Raw genomic sequence first — 26,978 nt, forward strand, 5'->3', positions numbered from 1 at the left:
CACACACTATACATTTTTTAATTAAAGATATTTGAAAAAATACATTATATTCTTTCCCTTAAAGGGACATGAAACCCTTTTTTTCTTTCTTTTATGGTTCAGATATAGAATACAATTTTAAAACAACTTTCCCATGTACTTATATTATTAACATATCTAAGTATGCCCTATAGCTGCTGATTAGTGGTGGAACAGATGTCTCGTGCTATTGGCTCATCCATGAGCATTGCTATTTATTCAACAAAGGATATCTAAAGAATGAAGCAAATTATATTATAGAAGTAAATTGGAATGTTGTTTAAAATTGTATCTGAATCATGAAAGAAAAATGTTGGGTTTCACATCCCTTTAAAATTTACCTTATTCTTCTCATGCCCACCAGGTGGCTAGAGCACATGTCCCTATAATGAAAGTATGTTGCAGTTTGCCTGAATATAGACCAGTGTTAGATAGTAATCTGCAGGATCTTCTAGAGCACTGGTTTTCAAACCTGTCCTAAAGTCTCCTCAACAGGTCAGGTTTTGACGATTACCTTGGAGGAGAGCAGGTAAATAAACATGTTTACTAATCAGCTTGTTATTTATCCTGTGCTCCAGTTCAGATATCCTCAAAATCTGGCCTGTTGGGGAGTCCGGAGGACAGATTTGAAAACCAGTGGTCTTGGCCAATGTGGTCACTCTGGATTTGCAAACAGGAGCACTTTGCTAATAAGATTAAACTAAATAAAACATTTATTTTATATACAATGTATTGAACAGGAGTTATTTAATGGATATTCTAGTGTCAGTTTAATAACATGCACTATTTTTATTCTAATAATATGATTCTTTCATTCATTACCTACTTACTACTTACCAAAATACTTTTCTGCAGATTCCATGCATAAGGCCTAATCTTTTTAAAGCAGGTTTCAATTACCTTATTTAAAATACTTATATAAAAAAGTATTTTATTACTGGGGATATTTGTATACATTTATGATTTTAATGAAAATCTAAAACAATCTGAATTCCCTCTGAAGCCAAACAGTTCCACAATTTCTGACATGGTCAATAGATGTCCATTTTTTTTTTTATATACAGGTATATGGGATACCCTTGACATAATTTCACCCCAAATACATTATTAATGCAGTAAAATGATATTAAAACAATATTGTATGAAATAAACAATTTATATGTTTAATATTACACAATGTATTCCCCTTCTAACGTTCAGAAGAATAATTAATTCTCAGATAAATAATTTGAATAATTTCATCCTCAGTCTAAACTCTTTATGAAACTTCTAGTAGAGGGAAGTGACGTTTACAATCACAGCTACAGGATGACAGGATCACCCCAGGTTACTTGTTATACAAAGCAAAGCAGTTTTGAATCATCAGCCTCAGAATGAAGCCACATAGTCTTTTTTTTGGGGGGGGATTAAGATGTAGCAGTGAGCATTATTTTCTATAAAGCATATTGGTTTACAGTGATAGATGTGGGCGCTTATGTGTAAAGGCTGTGTAGAGCCTTCTTTGGAAAACAAAGGGTTAAATAAATGGCCCATAGTGGATTTCCCAGTGCTCAGTGAGTATTGGCACAGATTTCACTTGTTTAAAACTGCTATATAAAACAGTGATATTTCTTGTTTAATCTTATTATACCAAAGTTTACCAGTATAGATCTCTAATAGGGTAATTGCATCAATAGTTTAAAACTGTATCCCATAAAGAATATCTAAGTTATAAATGAAACAAAGTATGAAGCAGATTACAAGAAACATTTCAGAGGAAACTTATGCTCTGGAGCAATGAGCTGGTAGGTTGGATTGAAACAGAGTATACATTAAATTAAATGTAATGAATCAAGGAGCTGGTAGGTTGGATTGAAACAGAGTATACATTGAATTAAATGTAATGAAGCAATGAGCTAGTAGGTTGGATTGAAACAGAGTATACATTGAATTAAATGTAATGAAGCAAGGAGCTGGTAGGTTGGATTGAAACAGAGTATACATTGAATTAAATGTAATGAAGCATGAGCTGGTAGGTTGGATTGAAACAGAGTATACATTAAATTAAATGTAATGAAGCAAGGAGCTGGTAGGTTGGATTCAAACAGAGTATACATTAAATTAAATGTAATGAAGCAATGAGCTGGTAGGTTGGATTGAAACAGAGTATACATTGAATTAAATGTAATGAATCAAGGAGCTGGTAGGTTGGATTGAAACAGAGTATACATTAAATTAAATGTAATGAAGCAATGAGCTGGTAGGTTGGATTGAAACAGAGTATACATTAAATTAAATGTAATGAAGCAATGAGCTGGTAGGTTGGATTGAAACAGAGTATACATTGAATTAAATGTAAAGGAAATGAATCATAAAACACCTTCCCAAAGCAGAAATCAGCTCCAACCAATGGTGGAATCACATACACTTGATGCATTGCAATTACTAAACAACCTGGAAATGGCTGACTGAATTGACCTTCTAGTAACTCAAACTTCTTTGTTTTAGAAACGGGAGCATTATCTATTTCCTTGGTAATGAATGAAACCCCAGTTAAACTGACTTTATCATGGCATAGAAAGCTGCCATGCACATATTCTCACCTGTTTTTGCAGAGTGTCGACACTTTTAGCCAGCTCCCCTTTCTGCTGGGACAAATGGTCCATCTTGCTGTAGACGTCAGACATCTCCCCTACTAGATTGTGTACAAACCACCCGGATAAGGCAGCCACTGCTAGAAGACTCGCATAGAACAGAAAAGATAAGAGTTTCCAGAACACGCCGGTAGCCCCCGGGGATGATGCCCCTTTAGATTTGTTGTGCTTCTTTGCCACGTTTTCTGGAGCAGACTGGGAATTAGTATCTGCAGAACTGGTTTTGTTTCTCTGCCTCGCGTTAGACATGGTGAAAAGGATCAGTACAAATAATAGTACTATTTGTGATGATTAATACAAACTCGGCGTGTTGCTTTAATTTGCTGCCTTACAGTCTCTAACCAGTTAAGTGCAACACACAAGTTACAAGTAGTTGGTCAAAAACTCCTTGAAAACTCAGTTTGGGGGTTGTACAAAAATAGTAAGGCATCCCATCCATAGGCACACCCAGAGTGGCCCCTCCCACGGAGCCTGGGGAGAGTGCCACGCATACACTGCTGCTCAGCCTAGATGCACTCACACATGGGTCTGGGCAGGCGTGTTGGGGACGAATGATGAGGTGTACGTGTTATTTCATTCATGCATACGCCAGACCATTACATTTTTATTTATTAGTACTGTAGTCAGCACATTCCAATTGCTAACTCTTAAAAAAAATGTGGTGTACTTTTTGCTACATAGAGCTTCCAGCAACTTACAAATGTAGCTCTCTCTTTTCTCTCCTCTCTCTCTCCTCTCTCTTTCTTTTCTCTCCTCTCTCTCTCTTTATTCTCTCTCTTTTCTCTCCTCTCTCTCTTTTTCTCTCCTCTCTCTCTCCTCTCTCTTTATTCTCTCTCTCTTTTCTCTCCTCTTTTCTGTTCTCTCTCTCTTTATTCTCTCTCTCTTTTCTCTCCTCTTTTCTGTTCTCTCTCTCTTTATTCTCTCTCTTTTCTCTCCTCTTTTCTGTTCTCTCTCTGTCTTTATTCTCTCTCTTTTCTCTCCTCTCTCTCTTCTCTCCTCTCTCTCTTCTCTCTCTTTTTCTCTCCTCTCTCTTTCTCTCTCTTTATTCTCTCTCTTTTCTCTCCTCTCTCTCTTCTCTCTCTCTTTTTCTCTCCTCTCCTCTCTCTTTATTCTCTCTCTCTTTTCTCTCCTCTTTTCTGTTCTCTTTTCTGTTCTCTCTCTCTTTTCTCTCCTCTTTTCTGTTCTCTCTCCTCTCTCTCTCTCTCTCTCTCTCTCTCTCTCTCTCTCTCTCTCTCTCTCTCTCTCTCTTTTCTCTCCTCTCCTCTCTTTTCTCTCTTCTCACTCTTCACTCTTCACTCTCCTCTCCCTCTTCTATCCATCTTCTCTCATCATGTCTGAATCTATCTGTCTACCTTAAATGCTAAACAGCATTATAAACCTTATAAAATAATCACACAACACAGAATATATAATTAAACTAAGTTAAATGAACAAAAACATTTGCTAAACAGCATTATAAACCTAATAAAATAATCACCCAACACAGACTTCACTTGCATTTTTCTGCAAACAGTTATTTCTATGCATTCCAATCTGGACTGATTTATAGACAGGAAGATCTTGTTCCTTTGAAATCTGCTCGATAGCTCAGGTCTGGTTAAACTGATTAATTTCAGCTTGCTTGGCTTTGCTGCAACACAAGCGGACAGCTCCACCTACTGGCTATTTTAATAAATGCACTGCTTCTCAATGCTTTTCAATAGCAGTCACATGACTGGAAAAAAGGTTGTTATTCTGAAACGGTGTAAATTGAACCGTTGTAAAACGAGGGCCACCTGTGTGTATATATATATATATATATATATATATATATATATATATATATATATATATATATATATATATATATATATATATATAATCATACAGACACATTTAAAAGCCTATGTTTTCAAATGCTTTTATAACTGGGATGGAATAACTGATTGGGACTTTTCAAGCTATAGAAGAAGAAGAAAAAAAGTGTATTTTGTACTCCATGCAAAGACCCTAGGAGCAGGGGTTTTCAATCAGTCCAAAGGGCTTTCACATCTTGATAATGGGACCCCATTGAATAAGCTCTCCTCACATTTAGCAGGGTGGAATACAACAGTGGCTTATTATTATTATTACCTTTATTTGTAATGCACCAGCATATTTCATATTGTTTTTCAGGGGGACACAATAAATAAAGACTGGACATGGAAAGGCAATCTGGGACTGAATTATTAGAGGGCCCTGCTCCATAGAGTGTTTACACTTTAAGTACGTCCCAAGCACACGCATGTAAGAATTATTTGTTGACATATTTGCAAGCAAAGTAGATAAATATTGATTTAATGTGCATGCACAGTAACACAACAAAAATAACTAAGTTCATACTCAAATGTTTAAAAGAGATTCCATAACTATAACCTCCAGACCACGATAAGAATTAAATAAAGACAAAATTAAACTTACATGTTTCAGATGGAATTTGCTATTTTAATAGACTTTCCATTTTACTTCCATTATCAAATTTTGCCAAGTCTTTTTATATCCACACTTTCTGAGGCACCAGCTGCTACTGAGCATGTGCATAAGTTCATAGGGTATATGTATACTAGTCTGTGATTGGCTGATGGCAGTCACATAATACAGGGGCCGGCAAATAGGGAAAAATAAATAAAATTTGTCCAAAGAAAATCTACTGCTAAGTGTTATTGCATTGTCTTTTTATTACATATTTGTTAATTACGCAATTGTACTGTATTTAATGGTTCTTTAAAGGGATATGAAACCCCACATTTTTCTTTTGTGTTTCAGATAGAACTTGCCATTTTACACAACTTTCCAATTTACTTCTTTTAGCAAATTTCTTTAGTATTAATTGTTGAAGGAGCAGCAATGCACTACTGGAAGGTAACAACACAGTAGGTGAAATCAATGAAAAGAGGCATATATTTGCAGCCACCAATCATCAGTTAACTCCCAGTAGTGCATTGCTGCGCCTGTCTACCTAGATATGCTTTTCAACTAAGGATACAAAAAAAACAAAGCAAATTATATAATAGAAGTAAATTGGAAAGTTGTATACAATTGCATGCTGCATCTAAATGTTGAAAGAGAATTTTGAGGCTTCATATACCTTTAAAGGGACAGTAAACCTTAAAAATAATGTTATATAATTCTGCACATAGTGCAGAATTATATAACATTATTTAGATGCTATAGCCATAAACACCTTTTTTACCTTTTAATTTGCTAAAAATATGGCGCTTTTACAGACCCGCTCTCTGCTGAGCGGGTCTGTTATTTTTAGTCAGCGCATCGGGCCAGCTGTATAGTCACAGCCCGGCCCGACCGCGCCATAGCACTAAGTGCAGCTAAGTGACTAAAAATAACAGACCCGCTCAGCAGAGAGCAGAGAGCGGGTCTGTAAAAGCGCCATATTTTTAGCAAATTAAAGGGTAAAAAAGGCGTTTATGGCTATAGCACCTAAATAATGTTATATAATTCTGCACTATGTGCAGAATTATATAACATTATTTTTAAGGTTTACTGTCCCTTTAATGATGTTCTTGTCACAAAGGGTAGAGGAGTATAGGTTTGTAAATTGCTTTTAAAAATTTGAGTTAGAACTTACAATGGGCTCAATTTATCAAACACTGGCGGGCAGGGGTGTACACATTCGCCCCTGTCCGCCTGGCTTCTCCACTGGCGGGCAGCAATTTGCTGCCCGCATTTACCATTGCCCACAAGCGTTCCTTTATGCTTGCATGAAACCCCGCCCCCTGCCCACGCAAAGCCAATCACGCGCGGGCAGCTGCTGTCAATCTCTCCGGTCGGAAGAGACCGGGGAGATTGAAATCCTCCACCTAAGAGATGGAAAACAGTGCTGGGAAGCAGAGTTCTAATGACCGGTGCTTGCATGAAATTAAATGTAACCAATTACTACTAAAAATATTTCAGATAAACACTAAAGTTCTCAGTATTAAACAAAAATAAATAACCATGGGGATAGGAACCTTTAAAAGTCTAGGGGATAACATTTTTTGGAGAGAGGCTGGGGGTGACTAAAGACATGAGAACAAGAAAATAGCAGGGCTCAGAGGACCAAGCAACGCAAGGACAAAAAGAGAAAACAAGCTTTAGAGAGAGGAATAAGAAATAAAAACGAGAGAGACATAGAACCCAATGATCTGCTCAGGTGAGATGATCTAAGTCTCGTCAGCACAACAAGGCACCTCAAAACATTTTAAAACCTCAAATTTTAACTTGAGAGATGTTTACAATATACTGTCTCAAAAAAATCCCAAACATTTTATGTGATTTCTCTCCACACTGGCCAGTTTTTGATCATCTGGTCCATAGTGAGAGAATGTGTATTAGAGAATGACAAAGAAAAAGAAAGGAAGATGGATGGAGAAAGCGAGGGAGAGAGACAGTGAGATAAACAATCAATAGCTCCGTTAGCATCTGAATGCAGAAGAAGGCGGCTGCTCATGGCGTTCGTTTTTTTTCGGCGCTGGATTCCATCTTGTGAAAGTTCAACACAGCAAGTTCTGTGGACATTTAAATGCATGTGCCTAACAATCAGAGTGAAATAAAGAGAGATAGAGTTGAATTGACTGGAAAACTTATAAGAGACTGTTTCAGAATTTTAAACCTGCTGAAGGAATAATACTAAAAATATTTATAAAAATAATAGTCATCATAATAAAGCAACAGCTATATGTGTGTGCCCCATACTCCACTTAACCAGTGGCAGTTCTAGAACTTAATATTTGGGAGGCTAATTAGGGGGGTTAATAAAGGTGATGAAGACACAGCACACATAAAATAGAGAGTGTTTTTTAGCTCAACTGGGTGTTGCAGGGTATTTTTAAGCTGCATAGCACCCCTCAGCACCCCCATAGAACCGCCATTGCCTGTAACTGTTGCCAGATCTATACTCATATCAGAACTCAATCTAAACCAATGTCCCCGGGCCATTATTGTCTGAGTTATATACCCACAGCAGGCTCATGCCTCCTGCCACTATTTAATTTTCCTCGGCTATACAGGGAGTGCAGAATTATTAGGCACATGAGTATTTTGACCACATCATCCTCTTTATGCATGTTGTCTTACTCCAAGCTGTATAGGCTCGAAAGCCTACTACCAATTAAGCATATTAGGTGATGTGCATCTCTGTAATGAGAAGGGGTGTGGTCTAATGACATCAACACCCTATATCAGGTGTGCATAATTATTAGGCATCTTCCTTTCCTTTGGCAAAATGGGTCAAAAGAAGGACTTGACAGGCTCAGAAAAGTCAAAAATAGTGAGATATCTTGCAGAGGGATGCAGCACTCTTAAAATTGCAAAGCTTCTGAAGCGTGATCATCGAACAATCAAGCGTTTCATTCAAAATAGTCAACAGGGTCGCAAGAAGCGTGTGGAAAAACCAAGGCGCAAAATAACTGCCCATGAACTGAGAAAAGTCAAGCGTGCAGCTGCCAAGATGCCACTTGCCACCAGTTTGGCCATATTTCAGAGCTGCAACATCACTGGAGTGCCCAAAAGCACAAGGTGTGCAATACTCAGAGACATGGCCAAGGTAAGAAAGGCTGAAAGACGACCACCACTGAACAAGACACACAAGCTGAAACGTCAAGACTGGGCCAAGAAATATCTCAAGACTGATTTTTCTAAGGTTTTATGGACTGATGAAATGAGAGTGAGTCTTGATGGGCCAGATGGATGGGCCCGTGGCTGGATTGGTAAAGGGCAGAGAGCTCCAGTCCGACTCAGACGCCAGCAAGGTGGAGTACTGGTTTGGGCTGGTATCATCAAAGATGAGCTTGTGGGGCCTTTTCGGGTTGAGGATGGAGTCAAGCTCAACTCCCAGTCCTACTGCCAGTTTCTGGAAGACACCTTCTTCAAGCAGTGGTACAGGAAGAAGTCTGCATCCTTCAAGAAAAACATGATTTTCATGCAGGACAATGCTCCATCACACGCGTCCAAGTACTCCACAGCATGGCTGGCAAGAAAGGGTATAAAAGAAGAAAATCTAATGACATGGCCTCCTTGTTCATCTGATTTGAACCCCATTGAGAACCTGTGGTCCATCATCAAATGTGAGATTTACAAGGAGGGAAAACAGTACACCTCTCTGAACAGTGTCTGGGAGGCTGTGGTTGGTGCTGCACGCAATGTTGATGGTGAACAGATCAAAACACTGACAGAATCCATGGATGGCAGGCTTTTAAGTGTCCTTGCAAAGAAAGGTGGCTATATTGGTCACTGATTTGTTTTTGTTTTGTTTTTGAATGTCAGAAATGTATATTTGTGAATGTTGAGATGTTATATTGGTTTCACTGGTAAAAATAAATAATTGAAATGGGTATATATTTGTTTTTTGTTAAGTTGCCTAATAATTATGCACAGTAATAGTCACCTGCACACACAGATATCCCCCTAAAATAGCTATAACTAAAAACAAACTAAAAACTACTTCCAAAACTATTCAGCTTTGATATTAATGAGTTTTTTGGGTTCATTGAGAACATGGTTGTTGTTCAATAATAAAATTAATCCTCAAAAATACAACTTGCCTAATAATTCTGCACTCCCTGTATGTCTTAGATCAGACCTCTGCATCCTTCATCTCATTGAGACGAATATTTGCTAGTTGTGATATATAATGAGCACCCATCATAGCCTATAGTAGACTCATGCCCCCTGTACGCCAGGGACATGGGTCTGGTGTAATTAGTTATGTGCACAAATCCGAACCCAGACCAGGGGGCCTATTTATTAATGTGCCAGCTATATTCCTTCAATAGACCCCATACCAGCCCATACCACACCCATGTTGTCTCTAAAGCTATTTAACCACATTTTACCACATGCTGCCTTTTCACCCTTTAATTTTGGCCAACTATATATGCCAACGCCATAACCAGAGACAGAAAAATGCTCCCTACATCACTAACAATAACCATAGCCAGAGAAATGATCACATAAGACCCCAGAACGGACCAAAGCCCCTATATCTCTTTAACTTTTGTGTTAGTTATGAATACAGAACCATGCTCCCTTCTCTGTCTTTATGCAAGTTATAAGTTCTTATCATACATCCATCAGTACTTAGTTAAAAGCACCCAACACCCGACAGTATTTCATAATATTATGTTAATTACTCATTACTCCCACATCATAAGGGCAGACAGGGAAGGGCACTCAGAAGGCATGGTGCTCTGCTGTGCACAATACTCTGTAAGGTAATTCTTCTGAATGGGTCATGCACATATGCTGGTTCACCTGCCAGCTGCTGTCACACCATTTTCTCCCCAGGGACACAATGTTTGCAAGGGGGGGAGGTCAGCATAATGAAATAAGTTGTACGGAATATGCTTAAAGGGGCATTAAACACCTTGTAATTACAAGACACTTCTGTTGTGTTGCTGTAGAATAAAATATAATCCGTCTTTTTTTTTATTTTATTTAATAATAATCAGCTTTATTAAATGATCAAAGACAAGGTACATACATTGCAATAAAGGTTACAGAAGTATGCAAAAGTCTCAGTTGAATATTACAATTTTACATATTAGATGAGCATACGCTGATCTTTTAGTTTAATAGTGCAATAACATCAATTAACATAGCATCACATTTAAACAGTCACATTTACATTTCCTATGTATATAAAAAACAAATATAACTAGCTGAACCTAGCTTAGGTTAGTAACTTTCGGTTTCATATATAACTGACATATCAGCCAAGTCTTAATGTTTTTAAAGCAATTTAATATGGTTTCTTTTTTTTTACTGTAATTATTTTTCATTTGCATAATTTTTAGGAGCCAATTTGGGCTTTAGTCCACAGACAACAAAGTAAGACACTGTCATAAAGTTAGTAATTTTTTTGCTGTGGTTGTTAGAAAAAGTCAGTTAGGGATATATATGTGGCAGGGTTAGCCTTTATAAGTCAGTAGGGTGCATTTCAACTTCTTATAATTAGAAATGTCTCATTTTTCAGAGTTAAATTACATGGAAAGTAATTCCATATTGCAAAGTTGTTTCATTATAAATAACTACACATTTTATATAAAAAAAAATCTCAAGGTCCCTTTAAATAGTCATTGTACTGTGGTGTACTGTAATTTTCCTTGATGGGCAGTTTGTTTGTCTTTATTTTGTTATTTTATCAAACCTGATGTCGGCGGGAATATACAGAAAATGTCAATACTGCAGTATTGGCAATAAAAATGCTTTAGAAACATGAGGCTGCAGTCTCAAATGTTCAAAGCGTGGGAGAGAGACCAGACTATTTTAAAGGGGATTCAAATAGCTGCTTTGAATGCAATTGATCAGCTGTTTGCCTGAGTACACTGTCCCTTTAATGGCTCTCACTCCATTAAAACAAATCTTTTGGGGATTTAAATTTCCCTGATTCCTTAAACCCATGTGCATATTTTTTGTATCAATTTAACAAATACCCTATTTTTTCCTGTATCATATTTGATGTCTGTGCAAATATTTAATATAAAATACTTTATATCGCACATATGGATGATCAGCAGTTAAAGAGACATTATAAAAGTTGTTACCCTTATAATGTGTTCCAAATGACTTGTTATACCTACTGCCGAGTATTAAATGTATGGGAAATTGTTAATTCATGTTTATTTTTGTACTTAAAATAGCGGTTCTGTTGTTCTCAAGGACATGCCCATAAAATTGTCTGACCTGGCAGGTAAAGTGGAGCTGCTATTGTTATCTATGTCTAAACATGCACCTAAATTACAAGTTTTGCGGTATGGCTATACTGCTGAAAAATTGGCATTTGCGCACGGAATGGGCTATTACGCTAGCTTTATAGCTTATACTGCCGCGATCGATTCCGCTATAAAAAAACAGTAGTTATGGATTTTGCGAAACAAAAATGTTCCACAAAACTCATAACAAAAATGTTACAAAGTACACTAACACCCATAAACTACCTATTAACCCCTAAACTGCCGCCTACCCACATTGCGACTACTGAATAAACCTATAAACCCCTAATCCACTGACCGCCCACATCACCAACACTAAATAAACCTATTAACCCCTAAACTGCCGACCCCTCACATCACTACTACTAAAATAAACCTATTAACCCCTAAACCAGCGACCCCCCCACATTGCAACTACTAAAATATACCTATTAATCCCCCAAAAAACGCCGACCCCTCCCACATCGCAACTACTAAACCCCTAAACCCCTAAACCACCGACCCCCACATCGCGACACACTAAATGAAACTATTAACCCTTAAACCTAACACCAGCTAACTTTAAATTAAAGTTACAATATAACTACCTTAAAATAAATGAAAACTTACCTGTGAAATTAAAAAAAAACCTAAGATTAAACTATAAATAAACCTAACATAACTATTTTAAAAAACTAAAATGACAAAATTAAAAAATCCTAACACTACGAAAAAAAAAAAAAAAATAACATTACAAAAAATACCCTCTAAAATTACAAAAAATAAAAACAATCTAAGATTACAAAAAATAATAAATAAAATTATCCAAAATAATAAAAATTAAACCAAATCTAATACCCCTATAAAAACAAAAAAGCCACCCTTAAATAAAAACAACCCCTAATCTAACAATAAACTAACAATAGCCCTTAAAAGGGCCTTTTGTAGGGCATTGCCCTAAGTTAAACAGCTTTTTTACATTAAAAAATTACAAAAGTACCTTCTACCAGTAAAACGCCCCCCACCCAACCAACCCCTAAATAAATAAAAAAAACTAACTTTAAAAATGCCCCTAAAGGGGCATTTGTATGGGCATTGCCCTTAAAATGGCATTCAGCTCTTTAGTGCCCATTACAAAATAAAAACAACCCACCCAAAAAAAAACTAACCCTGAAATAAGTACTCACCATTCCTGAAGTCCGGCGGGGAAGGTCTTCTTTCAGGCAGCTCTATTTTCATCCAGTGCGGGGACATCTTCTTTCTTCATCCGGAGAGGAGGCGGGGTGGAGCAAGGTGACTGAAGAGCCTTCCAGTGTGGAGGATCCTCTTCATGCGTTGCCGCACACTGAAGATTGAATGCAAGGTACCCGTTTTATATTTTGGGTACCTTGCATTCCTATTGGCTGAAAATTTCAAATCAGCCAATAGGATGAGAGCTACTGAAATCCTATTGCCTGATTTGAACAGTAGCTCTCATCCTATTGGCTGATTTGAACAGCCAATATGATTTCAAATGTAAAATGGGTACCTTGCATTCAGTGTGCGGAGACGATCGCATTAAGAGGATCCTCCACACTTAATGGCTCCGCGGCCGCCATTCCAGCTCCGTGGCCACCTTCGCTCTGGATGAAGAAAGAAGATGTCCCCGCGCTGGATGAAGATGAAGATGGAGCTGCCTGGAAGAAGACCTTTACCGCCGGACTTTAGGGATGTGAGTACCTATTTCAGCGTTAGTGTTAGGTTTATTTTTTTAGGTGGTTTTTTTTTTAGATTAGGGAATTTTAATTTTTTAATGGAAACTAAAGAGCTGATTTTTTTATTTTGAGGGGTTGGTTTGGTGGGGGGGGCGTTTATGGTTAGGGGGTAATAGATTTATTATAGTATTTGCGATGCAGGGGGTGGCAGTTTAGGGGTTAATATGTTTATTTTATTAGTAGCGTTGGGGGGGCACGGCGGTTTAGGGGTTAATATGTTAATTTTAGTAGTTGCTATGTGAGGGGTCGGCGGTTTAGGGGTTAATACGTTTATTTAGTCAATGCCAAAAAACAAAGTCCCCATACACAGCGCACAGCACCTGCACTTTAGTGCTACCAGACAAAGAAATGAGTCCCAGATTCTATCTTCGCCCCCATTGTGAAGTACCGCCAGTTAAGTCTGAACAATTACAAAAGAATTACTGTATGTCGGCATATCTTCTTCGTTCCTGCGGGCAATTGAGGATCTTCCCTTTCGTCAAGATATGCTCAGCTCCTGTTCCTTTCACTGACTCACGGCAAGCAGCGTCTATAGGTAAAAACAGGCTCCGCCTACTCCCAAATCTAATCCACCTGCAAATCACAATAAGGGATTCCCAGTCTCCAGAGCAAGTGCACAAACAAAAAACAAAACTATGAGTAAGGCGCAAGCTGAAATGCGTAAGACCGATGCTGCACCGGCCTCTGACTTTGTGATGTCTTTAAAAGCTTTGGAATAAAAGTTAAAGGGACATGAAACCCAAATGTTTTCTTTCATGATTTAGAAAGAGCATACAATTATAAACAACTTTCTAATTTACTTCTATTATCTAGTTTGCTTCATTCTCTTGATATTCTTTGCTGAAAAGCATATCTAGATATGCTTAGTAGCTGCTGATTGGTAGCTGCACATAGATGCCTCCTGTGATTGGTTCACCGTGTGCATTGCTATTTCTTCATTAAAGTATATCTAAAGAATAAAGCAAATTAGGTAATAGAAGTAAATTGGAATGTTGTTTAAAATTATATTCTCTACCTTAATCATGAAAGAAAATGTTTGGGTATAGTGTCCCTTTAACTTTTAATATTTCAGTCCCCTGCCTCGCAAGTTTTGTTTTTTGTTTGTAGGTTTATTTAGTGTCAGCAATGTCGGGGGGCGGCTATTTAGGGGTTATTAACTTTATATTAGGGTGTTAGATTTTTACATAGCTTTCTTGTCCCCATAGACATAAATAGGGAATGTGTTATAACGATCGCCATTCCGCAATTGCAGGTGTTAAAGTTTTTTTCTAACACTTTTTCTCCATTGATGTCTATGGGGGAAAACGTGCACGAGCACGTCAAGTCAGGCCTTAGCTTTTGTGTGGTATGGAGCTTATCGCACCATAACGCACAGCATAAGAAGGTTTCTTTCATGTAATTAGCAAGAGTCCATGAGCTAGTGACGTATGGGATATACATTCCTACCAGGAGGGGCAAAGTTTCCCAAACCTCAAAATGCCTATAAATACACCCCTCACCACACCCACAAATCAGTTTTACAAACTTTGCCTCCCGTGGAGGTGGTGAAGTAAGTTTGTGCTAGATTCTACGTTGATATGCGCTCCGCAGCAGGTTGGAGCCCGGTTTTCCTCTCAGCGTGCAGTGAATGTCAGAGGGATGTGAAGAGAGTATTGCCTATTTGAATTCAATGATCTCCTTCTACGGGGTCTATTTCATAGGTTCTCTGTTATCGGTCGTAGAGATTCATCTCTTACCTCCCTTTTCAGATCGACGATATACTCATATATACCATTACCTCTACTGATTCTCGCTTCAGTACTGGTTTGGCTTTCTACTACATGTAGATGAGTGTCCTGGGGTAAGTAAGTCTTATTTTTGTGACACTCTAAGCTATGGTTGGGCGCTTTTATATAAAGTTCTAAATATTTGTGTTTAAACATTTATTTGCCTTGATTCAGGATGTTCAATATTCCTTATTTCAGACAGTCAGTTTCATTATTTGGGATAATGCATTTGAATAATCAATTTTTTTCTTACCTTAAAATTTGACTTTTTTCCCTGTGGGCTGTTAGGCTCGCGGGGGCTGAAAATGCTTCATTTTATTGCGTCATTCTTGGCGCGGACTTTTTTGGCTCAAAAATTTTTCTAAGTTATTTCCGGCATCGTACTTGTCACCGGAAGTTGCGTCATTTTTTGACGTTTTTGCGCCAAAAGTGTCGGCGTTACCGGATGTGGCGTCATTTTTGGCGCTAAAAGCATTTAGGCGCTAAATAATGTGGGCGTCTTTTTTGGCGCTAAAAAATATAGGCGTCATTATTGTCTCCACATTATTTAAGTCTCATTGTTTATTGCTTCTGGTTGCTAGAAGCTTGTTCATTGGAATTTTTTTTCCCATTCCTGAAACTGTCATTTAAGGAATTTGATCAATTTTGCTTTATATGTTGTTTTTTCTATTACATTTTGCAAGATGTCTCAGATTGACCCTGGATCAAAAGCTACTTCTGGAAAAACGCTTAACTGAGTTCAGTTCTACCAAAGCTAAGTTCATTTATTTTAAATGTTATAAATGTTTATCTTTAGCTATGGTTTGTAATAAGTTATTATGATATACTTTTACATGCAGAATCCATTACTATTTATGCTTTATTGCCATTCTTACATCTTATGTACAAAAAATATTTAGAAGATTTATAAGAAATATTTTTCTGATTCTATTTTAAAGGCTTTGTCTGACTTTGTGCCTTCTAATAAAAATTTTTAGGTCTCTTTCACTTTTTTTTTAATTATTGAAGTTTCAAATGACCAACAACATACTGTTTTATCCTTCTCTGATGATGTTTTTTCTCTTTCAGAATTTTCTTCATCAGATATTGACACTAACAAATCTACTTTTTTATTAAAGTACATTTGTTCTTTGTTGAAAAGGTGTTGATTATTTTGGATATTAAGGTAACTAGTTCTTTAAGACTAGCTGACACTATTTCTGCTTATTTATTCTTCTGTGTTTTCAGAAGTTTTCTTTCCAATTCCTCATACTAGGGAATGGAATAGGTTGAGAATTTTCTTTTATTCCTTCTTCAAAGGTTTTAAACTATATTCTTTGCCAGCAGTTAAATTCAATTTGGAGGGTTCTCCAATTTATTGGGGCTATCTCTACTCCTACTAATTATGCTATTGTTTCTATAGCAAAATAGTATTTATTTTCCTTTAGATGGTTGTATCTTATTTATGGAAAATTATTTAGTTTCAGGTACTTTTCTTGGTCCTGTGATTTATTTGGATGTTGCAATTGCTTCATTTTTGTTCTGTTTACTTTAAGATCAAGTATCAGATTATGATTTATTTTGGCATTCTTAAGGGACAACATTTACTAGACTAGGTGCTGTTGCATTTGTCTTGTTGTTTTGCATTTATTGATTATGCAAGTCCACTGTATTGACTGTTCCTTTAACTGGTCTATCATGCTAATAATTTCATTTGTGTCTTCATTTTATTGAATATTTTCGCAAATGAGGGTTAATCTATGTCTTTAGCTATTTTAGCTAGAAGAATTTTGTGATTTTTAAAAAAAAAAATCCATATTTCTTTTGTTCTAAGATAATCAATTATTTGTTTTATAATTGGATTCAATTCTTAACTGTTACTCTGGGCTTCAAGATTGAGTTCTAAGACTTAAACTTTAAGCTTATACTAGTTTGGTTGTTCTTATTAAGGAACGAATTCCTGAATTCTTTCCCAAGTAACATGTTTATAATTGGAAATTTATCAGTTCAAAATCATTTCCCTAATATTGCGATGTACGTGCCGTATTCCAGCTTGGCTGGCAAGGGGCAGGTTAAGACTTCTTTGAAATTTATTTGGTTGTATTCAGTCCAAATTTCTTTGATTTTATTCCAGTAAGGCTAACACTCTCTTTAAGTGTGTTTGGGTCCTATATATTTTGGGTTCTGTTGAAGCATGGCTGGGCACCCATGGGGTTCAAGCGCTGCTCAGACCTGGAATCTTCTGGGGTATTTCTTCCAGTTCCATTTTTAGGAAATGGGTTTTGGAGTTTTATTCAAACTATTCTGCCTTTTTTTTGGTCAGTGATAGCATTATTTGTTTTCATTAGATACAATAAATGCATATTTTCATTTTTCTGTTTTCATTCAGATTATTTTCTGAGGATGCGGAATCTCATATGATTCACTTGCTCTTCAGGACATAGTTAGAGGTTCTTTTTTACAAAAGCTCTTGATTCCTCACACAAGGGTAACCTTTTTTAGGTTTCCAGATAGTTTGTGTCACTGTCTTTGTCTCTATCAGACAAGGGACAATTTTATTGTGTTCCGTTTATCGGTACCTTTAGTCTCTATTATTTCCTTCAGTTGCTATATATGCATAGAAGTTTTAGGTCTTATGGCCACAGCATTGGATTTAATTCCCTTTGCTCATTTTCAATAGAAAGAACCTTTTCCAGTCTTTTATGCTGAATTATGGTGCAGGGATTCTAGGATTTCACATTTTAAATCTTCGAATCCTAATATTTATCTCTTGATTTGATGGTTAAGATCACCATCATTTAGTTCTACAGGTCTCTTCGTTTCTTTCAACCTGGATCATGATCTCTACAGATGCGAGTCTTTTTGGTTGGGAGGCTGTCTGAGGATCTCTGTCAGCACAAGGGGTTTGGAAATCTCAGGAGGCGAGATTACCATTTGATATTTTAGAACTCCGTGTTTTCTCAGAATTTTTCAGTTAGTTTCTTTTTGAAGAAGAGACGTTTAATGTTTTTCAAACAATATCACTACTATGGTGTATGTCAATCATCAGAGTAGGACTATCAGTCCTTAGGTTGTGACAGAAGTGTCTCCGATATCAGCTTGGGCTAAATCCAGCTTCTATCTAAATTCTGTGGGTTTTTTCCCAGATATAGATATTTGGGAAGCGGATTATCTCTGTTAATCCAGCTTTTCCTCCGGGAGAATGGTCTCTCTTACCCAGATATGTTTTTCATCTCATCTGAATAAAGAACTTCCCAGGGGCCTATTAAGGTCCGGGAATCTTCAGGCGGAAGTAGTGTATGCATTGACATTTCTTTGGAATTATCTTTTTGCCTATTTCTTTCCGCCTCTAGTTCTTCTTCCAAAATTCTTATGGAGTATTTGTTTGTTATGCTGGTAGTTCCAGCATGGCCTTTCAGGTTTTGGTATACGAATCTCATTCGGATGGCCAGTTGCCAACGTTGGACACCTCCGTTTAAACCAGACCTTTTCTTTCTCAAGGCCATTTTTTTCCATCAGGATCTCAAATCATTAAATTTGAAGGGATGGAGATTGAACGCTTGGTTTTTAGTCATAGAGGTTTTTCTGACTGATTGATTAATACTATGTTTCAGGCTCATAAAACTGTCTCTAGAAAGATTTATATTGAGTCTGGAAGACCTACTTTTCTTGGCATTCTTTTAAAATTCATAGAATTTTATTATTTTTTCAGGTTGGTTTGGATAAGATTTTGTCTTTAGTTCTTTGTTAAGGACAAATCTCTACTCTTTCTGTTCTTTTTATTACAGAAAAGATTGCTAATCATCCTGATATTCATTGTGTTGTGCAGGCTTTGGTCCATATCATGCCTGTCATTAATTCAATCTCTCCTCTTTGGAGTCTCAATTTGGTACTGAGGGCTTTACAGGCTCCTCCGTTTGAAACTATGCATTTTCTGAACATTAAATTACTTTCTTGGAAAAGTATTGTTCCTTTTGGTTATTTCTTCTACTAGAAGAGTTTTGAGTTATCTGCTCTTTTTTTGTGAATATCCTTTTCTGATTTTTTATCAGGATAAGGCAGTGTTACTTCCTGATATTTATCACTTTTTTCAGGTTTTGATTCGTATCAAACCTGTCATTAAGCCAATTTCTCCTCCTTGGAGTCTTAATTGGGTTCTGAAAGTTTTTCAGGTTCTTCTATTTTGAGCATATGCTTGCTCTGGACATTCATTACTTTCATGGAAAGTATTGTTCTTTTTGGACATCTCTTCAGCTAGAACAGTTTTTGAATTATCTGCTCTTTCTTGTGAGTCTCCTTTTCTGATTTTTCATCAGGATAAGGCAGTGTTGCAAACTTCTTTTAAATTTTTACCTAAGGTTGTGAATTCTAACAACATTAGTAGAGAAATTGTGGTTCCTTCATTGTGTCCTAATCCTAAGAATTCCAAGGAAAGATCGTTGCATTCTTTGGATGTAGTTAGAGCTTTGAAATATTATGTTGAAGCTACTAAGATTTCCGAAAGACTTCTAGTCTATTTGTTATCTTTTCCGGTTCTAGGAAAGGTCAGAAGGCCTCTGCCATTTCTTTGGCGTCTTGGTTAAAGTCTTTGATTCATCATACTTATGTAGAGTCGGGTAAAACTCCGCCTCAAAGGATTACAGCTCATTCTACTAGGTCAGTTTCTACTTCCTGGGCGTTTAGGAATGAAGCTTCGGTTGATCAGATTTGCAAAGCAGCAACTTGGTCTTCTTTGCATACTTTTACTAAATTCTACCATTTTGATGTGTTTTCTTCTTCTGAAGCAGTTTTTGGTAGAAAAGTACTTTAGGCAGCTGTTTCAGTTTGATTCTTCTGCTTATAATTTCAGTTTTTTCATTATAAGATTTAAACTTTGTTTTGGGTGTGGATTATTTTCAGCGGAATTGGCTGTCTTTATTTTATCCCTCCCTCTCTAGTGACTCTTGCGTGGAAGATCCACATCTTGGGTATTCATTACCCCATACGTCACTAGCTCATGGACTCTTGCTAATTACATGAAAGAAAACATAATTTATGTAAGAACTTACCTGATAAATTCATTTCTTTCATATTAGCAAGAGTCCATGAGGCCCACCCTTTTTTGTGGTGGTTATGATTTTTTTGTATAAAGCACAATTATTCCAATTCCTTATTTTTTATGCTTTCGCACTTTTTTCTTATCACCCCACTTCTTGGCTATGCATTAAACTGATTTGTGGGTGTGGTGAGGGGTGTATTTATAGGCATTTTGAGTTTTGGGAAACTCTGCCCCTCCTGGTAGGAATGTATATCCCATACGTCACTAGCTCATGGACTAATATGAAAGAAATGAATTTATCAGGTAAGTTCTTACATAAATTATGTTTTTTCTGTAACTTGTAATGGCAGCACTATGGAAAGTGCGGTACCGCTAAATTTTTAGCGTTACTTACTCACCGGGTTTAGCGCATAACTTATAATCTCGGTGATAGGTATTGAAATGCTAATGAAGTCAAAGTAGGAGTTTTTCCTGTGAAGAGCTGCTAGGAGACATCTAATCAAGCTTCAGTCAGTCTATTGTCCATGTTCAGTAGAAGATGTTTGCTGCAAAAATCATGTGACCATAGAACCTAAGTTCTACAATGTCTGCTCTGTTATCTAGCTGTAGGCAGTGGCTACAATGATAATTTCTAAGTGCTTATTTAGCAAGAACATAAGCAAGTTGTTTGCTGTTTTTTTAAATGCAGCCACCAATCAGCAAGCGCTACCCAGGGGCTGAACCAAAAATGGTCTGGCCCCTCAGCTTACATTTTTGATTTTTCAAATAAAGATACTAAGAAAATGAAGAAAAATTGATAATAGGAGTAAATTAGAAAGTTGCTTAAAATTGTCTGCTCTATCTGAATCATAAAAGTTTAATTTTGACTAGACTATCCCTTTAAAACTGTCTAAAAATAGAAGATGTTTCTGACAAATAATTTAGATTTTTCCATTAAGTTTTTTATATTACACATACAAAATATCATAGGCAGGAAAGCTATATCATGATTTTACACTATGGATCACTAGAAAGAATTCAGTTTTGCTAAGAGCGTTTTTTTTCCCCTCACAAAAATGCCTCAAAAATATCAAAGCAAGTTTATACCTCTTCTCAAAGTAGGTGTATTTGCATAAGAAACGAGGCAGCTTTAGTAGGATATCATATATATTAAAAAATATAGTAAAACAAAATACAAAAACTCTTGACTGGATCATTTCATGCCAATGAATGACAACAGTTATCCTTTACAGGAATAACATTATTCAAATCAGTTATTTACATTGTTTAATAAACATTAATGAAGTCTCTTTCATGAAAATCTTAAACAATTTGGATACAGCATGCAGTTGTATTTGGTTTTACCTTGGTAGGCTCTGAAGCAGCAATGCACTACTGGGAGCTGGGTGCTGATTGGTGGCTACACACAAATGCCTCTTTGGCTCACCAGATTTATTACGCTACCTCCCAGTAGTGCATTGCTGCTCTGGAGCTGATTTTAATTATGTGTTTAACCCCATTTGCAGTTATAGGCAAGCAATTTTGCAAAAATAAAATGCTTTAACACATTAGAGCATTTTCATTTTGTACTTTTATGTTATTCTAGATGGATATTTTTTAAACAGTATGGGCCAGATTACAAGTGGTGCGCTAAATAACTTTTTTGTTGCTCGCTTACTGTGCTCAGAGTAAAAATGTATCACGGGCAGGTTAGCGCGCATATTAACAAGTTGAAAGTAAAAGGTTAGCACCTGAGCAAAAGTCTGATGCACACTAACTTCAGCAGGCCCATTTGTCAAGCTCCGTATGGAGCTTGAAGGGCCGTGTTTCTGGCGAGTCTTCAGACTCGCCAGAAACACAAGTTATGAAGCAGCGGTCTAAAGACTGCTGCTCCATAACCCTGTCCGCCTGCTCTGAGCAGGCGGACAGAAATCGCCGGAAATCAACCCGATCGAATACGATCGGGTTGATTGACAGCTCCCTGCTGGCCGCGAGTCAGCAGGGGGCGGCGTTGCACCAGCAGCTCTTGTGAGCTGCTGGTGCAATGTTAAATGCGGAGAGCATATTGTTCTCCGCATTTAGCGAGGTCTTGCGGACCTGATCCGCAGTGTCGGATCAGGTCCGCAAGCCCTTTGATAAATGGGCCTGCAAGACTTCTGACACCGCAACCACGCTAACTTCTTCTCCCAATAAACTTCTATGGGGCACACGTAACAGTTATTGCTCGAGTGCTAACTCAACACTGCACTTATTTCACATTCCAATGTTCTTCGCACATAAGTAAATGTTAATTTTATTCTAATATATATATATATATATGTGTGTATATTTTTGTAAAATATATATCTATACCTATATATATAAATTTATTTTTTAACAAAAAACATTTTTTATATGTAAAGAACATTGGAATTTAAAGTATTTCTATTGAAAGCATATTAAAACACATTAAAATTGAATAAAAATTATATTAGATGTTTCAAGGTATTTGACTTGGAAGGGCTCAAAAATGTATATATACCGTATTTCTATAACATTTATGTGTACACACACGCATTGGAGCCCTTCCCAGTCAAACACTTCTACCATATCCCTTTTCCATCTTGTAAAACATTTTTATTAATAATAATATGAAATAATGTTATTAAAAATGGTATATATGAGTGTAATACTTTATTTTAATGTGTTTTGGATGTGTGAGTCTGTGATTGGATGATGGCTGACACATGATACAGAGAGGAGTCAAATTTAAGTAAATTTTGAAATTTGTAAAAAAAAAAAAAAAATACTGCTCATTTAAAATGAGGCTACTACATTGTCTTTTAATTATATACTTTTCTATAATGGTATTTTTCTGTAATTATCCTTTAGTGGATTATCTTGTATTAACGTTATAGTAAATCTGAAATTAATGTATTGAATTAAATTAAATGTTATTATTTGTTTCATTTCCCTTTTCTGGTTATGTTAAATTAATGGTATTTATAACTTAAAATTTCTAATAATGAGAACAAAAAAATAGTTGTCTACTAAAGCTCTATTCTAAAGAGTGAGTGTGTTTATTATAATAGTTTTATAACCTCACTTTCTGTGCACACCAAAATAAATGTTATAGCTGCCTCGGATACAGTCAAAACCTCAAGTTCAATTACATTTCCTGTGAGTAACCGCTCTCAATTGGTGTATTTATTTGTTCAATTTTTACTGCCTACCACAACAATTAAAGGACACAATGAATGCCAATAGGAGATTTCCTTTTTATTGGCATTCCCATAAAGTAAATAAAAACTGCTGAAGTGTTTTCATAAATAACAACCAGTTTAATAACTGGAAGTTACAAGAGACATGTCATGTAACAATGTATTTATTCCCAATTAGCAAGAGATAAAGTAGATTAAAATAAACAAACATTAAAGGGACATTAAACACAATTTACTTCTTTCCCGATTTAAAGATAGATTACAAGTGGTGCGCTGTTTTGCATAATCAATATTGGGATTATCGCGGCTGTTTTATTACAAGTGGAAAGTATATGCAAACCTGTGAGAGCAGTCACGATTTACACTTTTGGCTTATCAGAGCTCTGGTTAACTGTTTTGCAAGAGAAAAATACTTTAAAAATACACTTAAAAGTAGAGTTAAAATCATGTTAAAACTGCTAAAAATAAAACATATTGCACAAAAAAAGTTATAAGGGCTCAAAGATATGAGGTCTCAGGTGTTAGAATAAAATAGGACTGCAAAGGGCTTTAACATGGAGATATATACATATTAATGTTCCAGCACCCCCATAAAAATCAGCGGTATAAAATAAATCATCGCTTAAGTTGCACAAGTACACATGTGGTCTATATGCTCACCTGTCCGTGTGCCTTAGTGTACATTGGAAAGACGATTACTTCCTTCCGAGATCGGATGGCAAACCATCGCTATGCCATCCGAGAGGCATTAAAAAACGGAGAGTCGGACCAACCCGTAGCACGTCACTGTGCACAATTGAAATACTCTGTGTCCAGCATTAGATCCATGCTTATAGATCATATTCCCCCTAATCCAAGGGGAGGGGACAGAGGCAAGAAGTTACTCCAACGTGAAAGCAGATGGATTTTTAAATTGGATACTCTGGCCCCGAAGGGACTTAACACTACACTGGATTTCAGCCCTTTCTATTAATGAAAATCATTACTTTATCACCCAGTAGATTCGGTGATTTAGGGTGTCTGCTTTAATTACATATATTGATATATCATATATGTATTTGTTCTACTATACTCCAATTTGCCTGAAGTAAGAAGGGGATTTGTAGTTTTTCTTTAAGATTGTATTTGTTATCTATATGTAGTCAAAAATGTTATTAGAGCAGATTAGATCTGATTTGCAGATATACTATTTAAACTAGACATGTGCACCGCTAAAAAATTCGGTTAGTTTTCGGTTCGGATCGATTCGGACTTTTCGAATTTCGTTTCGGATCGAATCTGATTCGGCAAAATTTGAATAAATTCGTTTCGGATTTATTCGGATCCGAATAAATTCGTTTCGGATTTATTCGGATTCGGCTGAATTCGGTTCTATTCCGTTCCGAAATTCGGTATGTTTTTAGTACACTAACACCCATTTAGTACACTAAGTCACTAACACCCATAAACTACCTATGAACCACTAAACCGAGGCCCCCCCACATCGCAAACCCTATAATAACATTATTTAACCCCTAATCTGCCGATCGGATATCGCCGCCGCCTACATTATAGCTATTAACCCCTAATCTGCTGTCCCTAACACCGCCGACCCCTACATTATAGTTATTAACCCCTAATCTGCCTCCCCCAACGTCGCCGCAATCTAACTACAAGTATTAACCCCTAATCTGCCGACCCGATATCGCCGCCGCCTACATTATAACTATTAACCCCTAATCTGCTGTCCCTAACACCGCCGACCCCTACATTATAGTTATTAACCCCTAATCTGCCTCCCCCAACGTCGCCGCAATCTAACTACAAGTATTAACCCCTAATCTGCCGACCCGATATCGCCGCCGCCTACATTATAACTATTAACCCCTAATCTGCTGTCCCTAACACCGCCGACCCCTACATTATAGTTATTAACCCCTAATCTGCCCCCCCCCAACGTTGCCGCAATCTAACTACAAGTATTAACCCCTAATCTGCCGACCCGATATCGCCGCCGCCTACATTATAACTATTAACCCCTAATCTGCTGTCCCTAACACCGCCGACCCCTACATTATAGTTATTAACCCCTAATCTGCCTCCCCCCAACGTCGCCACAATCTAACTACAAGTATTAACCCCTAATCTGCCGACCGCAAATCGCCGCCACTATAATAAATGTATTAACCCCTAAACCGCCGCACTCCCGCCTCGCAAACACTATAATACATTTTATTAACTCCTAATCTGCCCTCCCTAACATCGCCGCCACCTACCTACAATTATTAACCCCTAATCTCCCGCCCCCATCGTCGCCGCTACTATAATAAGGTTATTAACCCCTAAACCTAAATCTAACCCTAACACTAACACCCCCTAACTTAAATATAATTTAAATAAAACGAAATAAATTTACTATAGTTAAATAAATGAATCCTATTTAAAACTAAATACTTACCTGTAAAATAAACCCTAAGATAGCTGCAATATAACTAATAGTTACATTGTAGCTATTTTAGCATTTATTTTTATTTTACAGGCAACTTTGTATTTATTTTAACTAGGTACAATAGTTATTAAATAGTTAATAACTATTTAATAACTACCTAGCTAAAATAAATACAAATTTACCTGTAAAATAAATCCTAACCTAAGTTACAATTACACCTAACACTACACTATCATTAAATTAACTAAATAAATGAATCATATTTAAAACAAAATACTTACCTGTAAAATAAACCCTAAGATAGCTGCAATATAACTAATAGTTACATTGTAGCTATTTTAGCATTTATATTTATTTTACAGGCAACTTTGTATTTATTTTAACTAGGTACAATAGCTATTAAATAGATATTGACTATTTAATAGCTACCTAGTTAAAATAATTACAAAATTACCTGTAAAATAAATCCTAACCTAAGTTACAATTAAACCTAACACTACACTGTCATTAAATAAATTAACTACAAGTACCTACAATTATCTACAATTAAATAAACTAAAGTACAAAACCCCCCCACTAAATTACAAAAACAAACAAACACTAAATTACAAAAAATAAAAAAATATTACAAGAATTTTAAACTAATTACACCTAATCTAAGCCCCCTAATAAAATAACAAAGCCCCCCAAAATAAAAAAAAATGCCCTACCCTATACTAAATTACAAAAGTTAACAGCTCTATTACCTTACCAGCCCTGAACAGGGCCTTTTGCGGGGCATGCCCCAAAGAAAACAGCTCTTTTGCCTGTAAAAAAAAACACAATACCCCCCCCCCACATTACAACCCACCACCCACATACCCCTACTCTAACCCAAACCCCCCTTAAATAAACCTAACACTACCCCCCTGAAGATCTCCCTACCTTGAGTCGTGTTCACCCAGCCGGGCCGAAGTCTTCATCCGATGGGGCAGAAGAGGACATCCAGACCAGCAGAAGTCTTCATCCAAGCGGGGCAAGAAGAGGTCTTCCATCCATCAGAAAAGTACAAAAAAACAAACAAACACTAAATTAGCAAAAATAATAAAATATTTCAATAATTTTAAACTAATTACACCTAATCTAAGCCCCCTACTAGCTATTAATATAGCTACAATATAACTAATAGTTACATTGTAGCTATTTTAGGATTTATATTTATTTTACAGGCAACTTTGTATTTATTTTAACTAGGTACAATAGCTATTAAATAGTTAATAACTACCTAGCTAAAATAAATACAAATTTACCTGTAAAATAAACCCTAACCTAAGTTACAATTACACCTAACACTACACTGTCATTAAATTAACTAAATAAATTAATCCTATATAAAACTAAATACTTACCTGTAAAATAAACCCTAATATAGCTACAATATAACTAATAGTTACATTGTAGCTATTTTAGCATTTATATTTATTTTACAGGCAACTTTG

At 36.5% G+C, this 26,978-nt stretch overlaps 1 protein-coding gene across 1 annotated transcript in view; it reads right to left on the minus strand.

The window, feature by feature from the left end:
• Nucleotides 1-3,099, minus strand: part of CKAP4 (cytoskeleton associated protein 4) — an 11,410-nt gene extending 8,311 nt beyond the window's left edge. The window contains exon 1 of the mRNA XM_053718771.1: nt 2,601-3,099. Within this exon, the coding sequence (XP_053574746.1) occupies nt 2,601-2,900 (300 nt within the window). The 5' untranslated portion in view covers nt 2,901-3,099. The remainder of the gene's footprint in view (nt 1-2,600) is intronic.
• Between the last annotated feature and the right edge of the window lie 23,879 nt (nt 3,100-26,978).

This window comes from Bombina bombina, chromosome 6, assembly GCF_027579735.1.
Source record: "Bombina bombina isolate aBomBom1 chromosome 6, aBomBom1.pri, whole genome shotgun sequence".
In the NCBI taxonomy this organism is placed as follows: domain Eukaryota; kingdom Metazoa; phylum Chordata; class Amphibia; order Anura; family Bombinatoridae; genus Bombina; species Bombina bombina.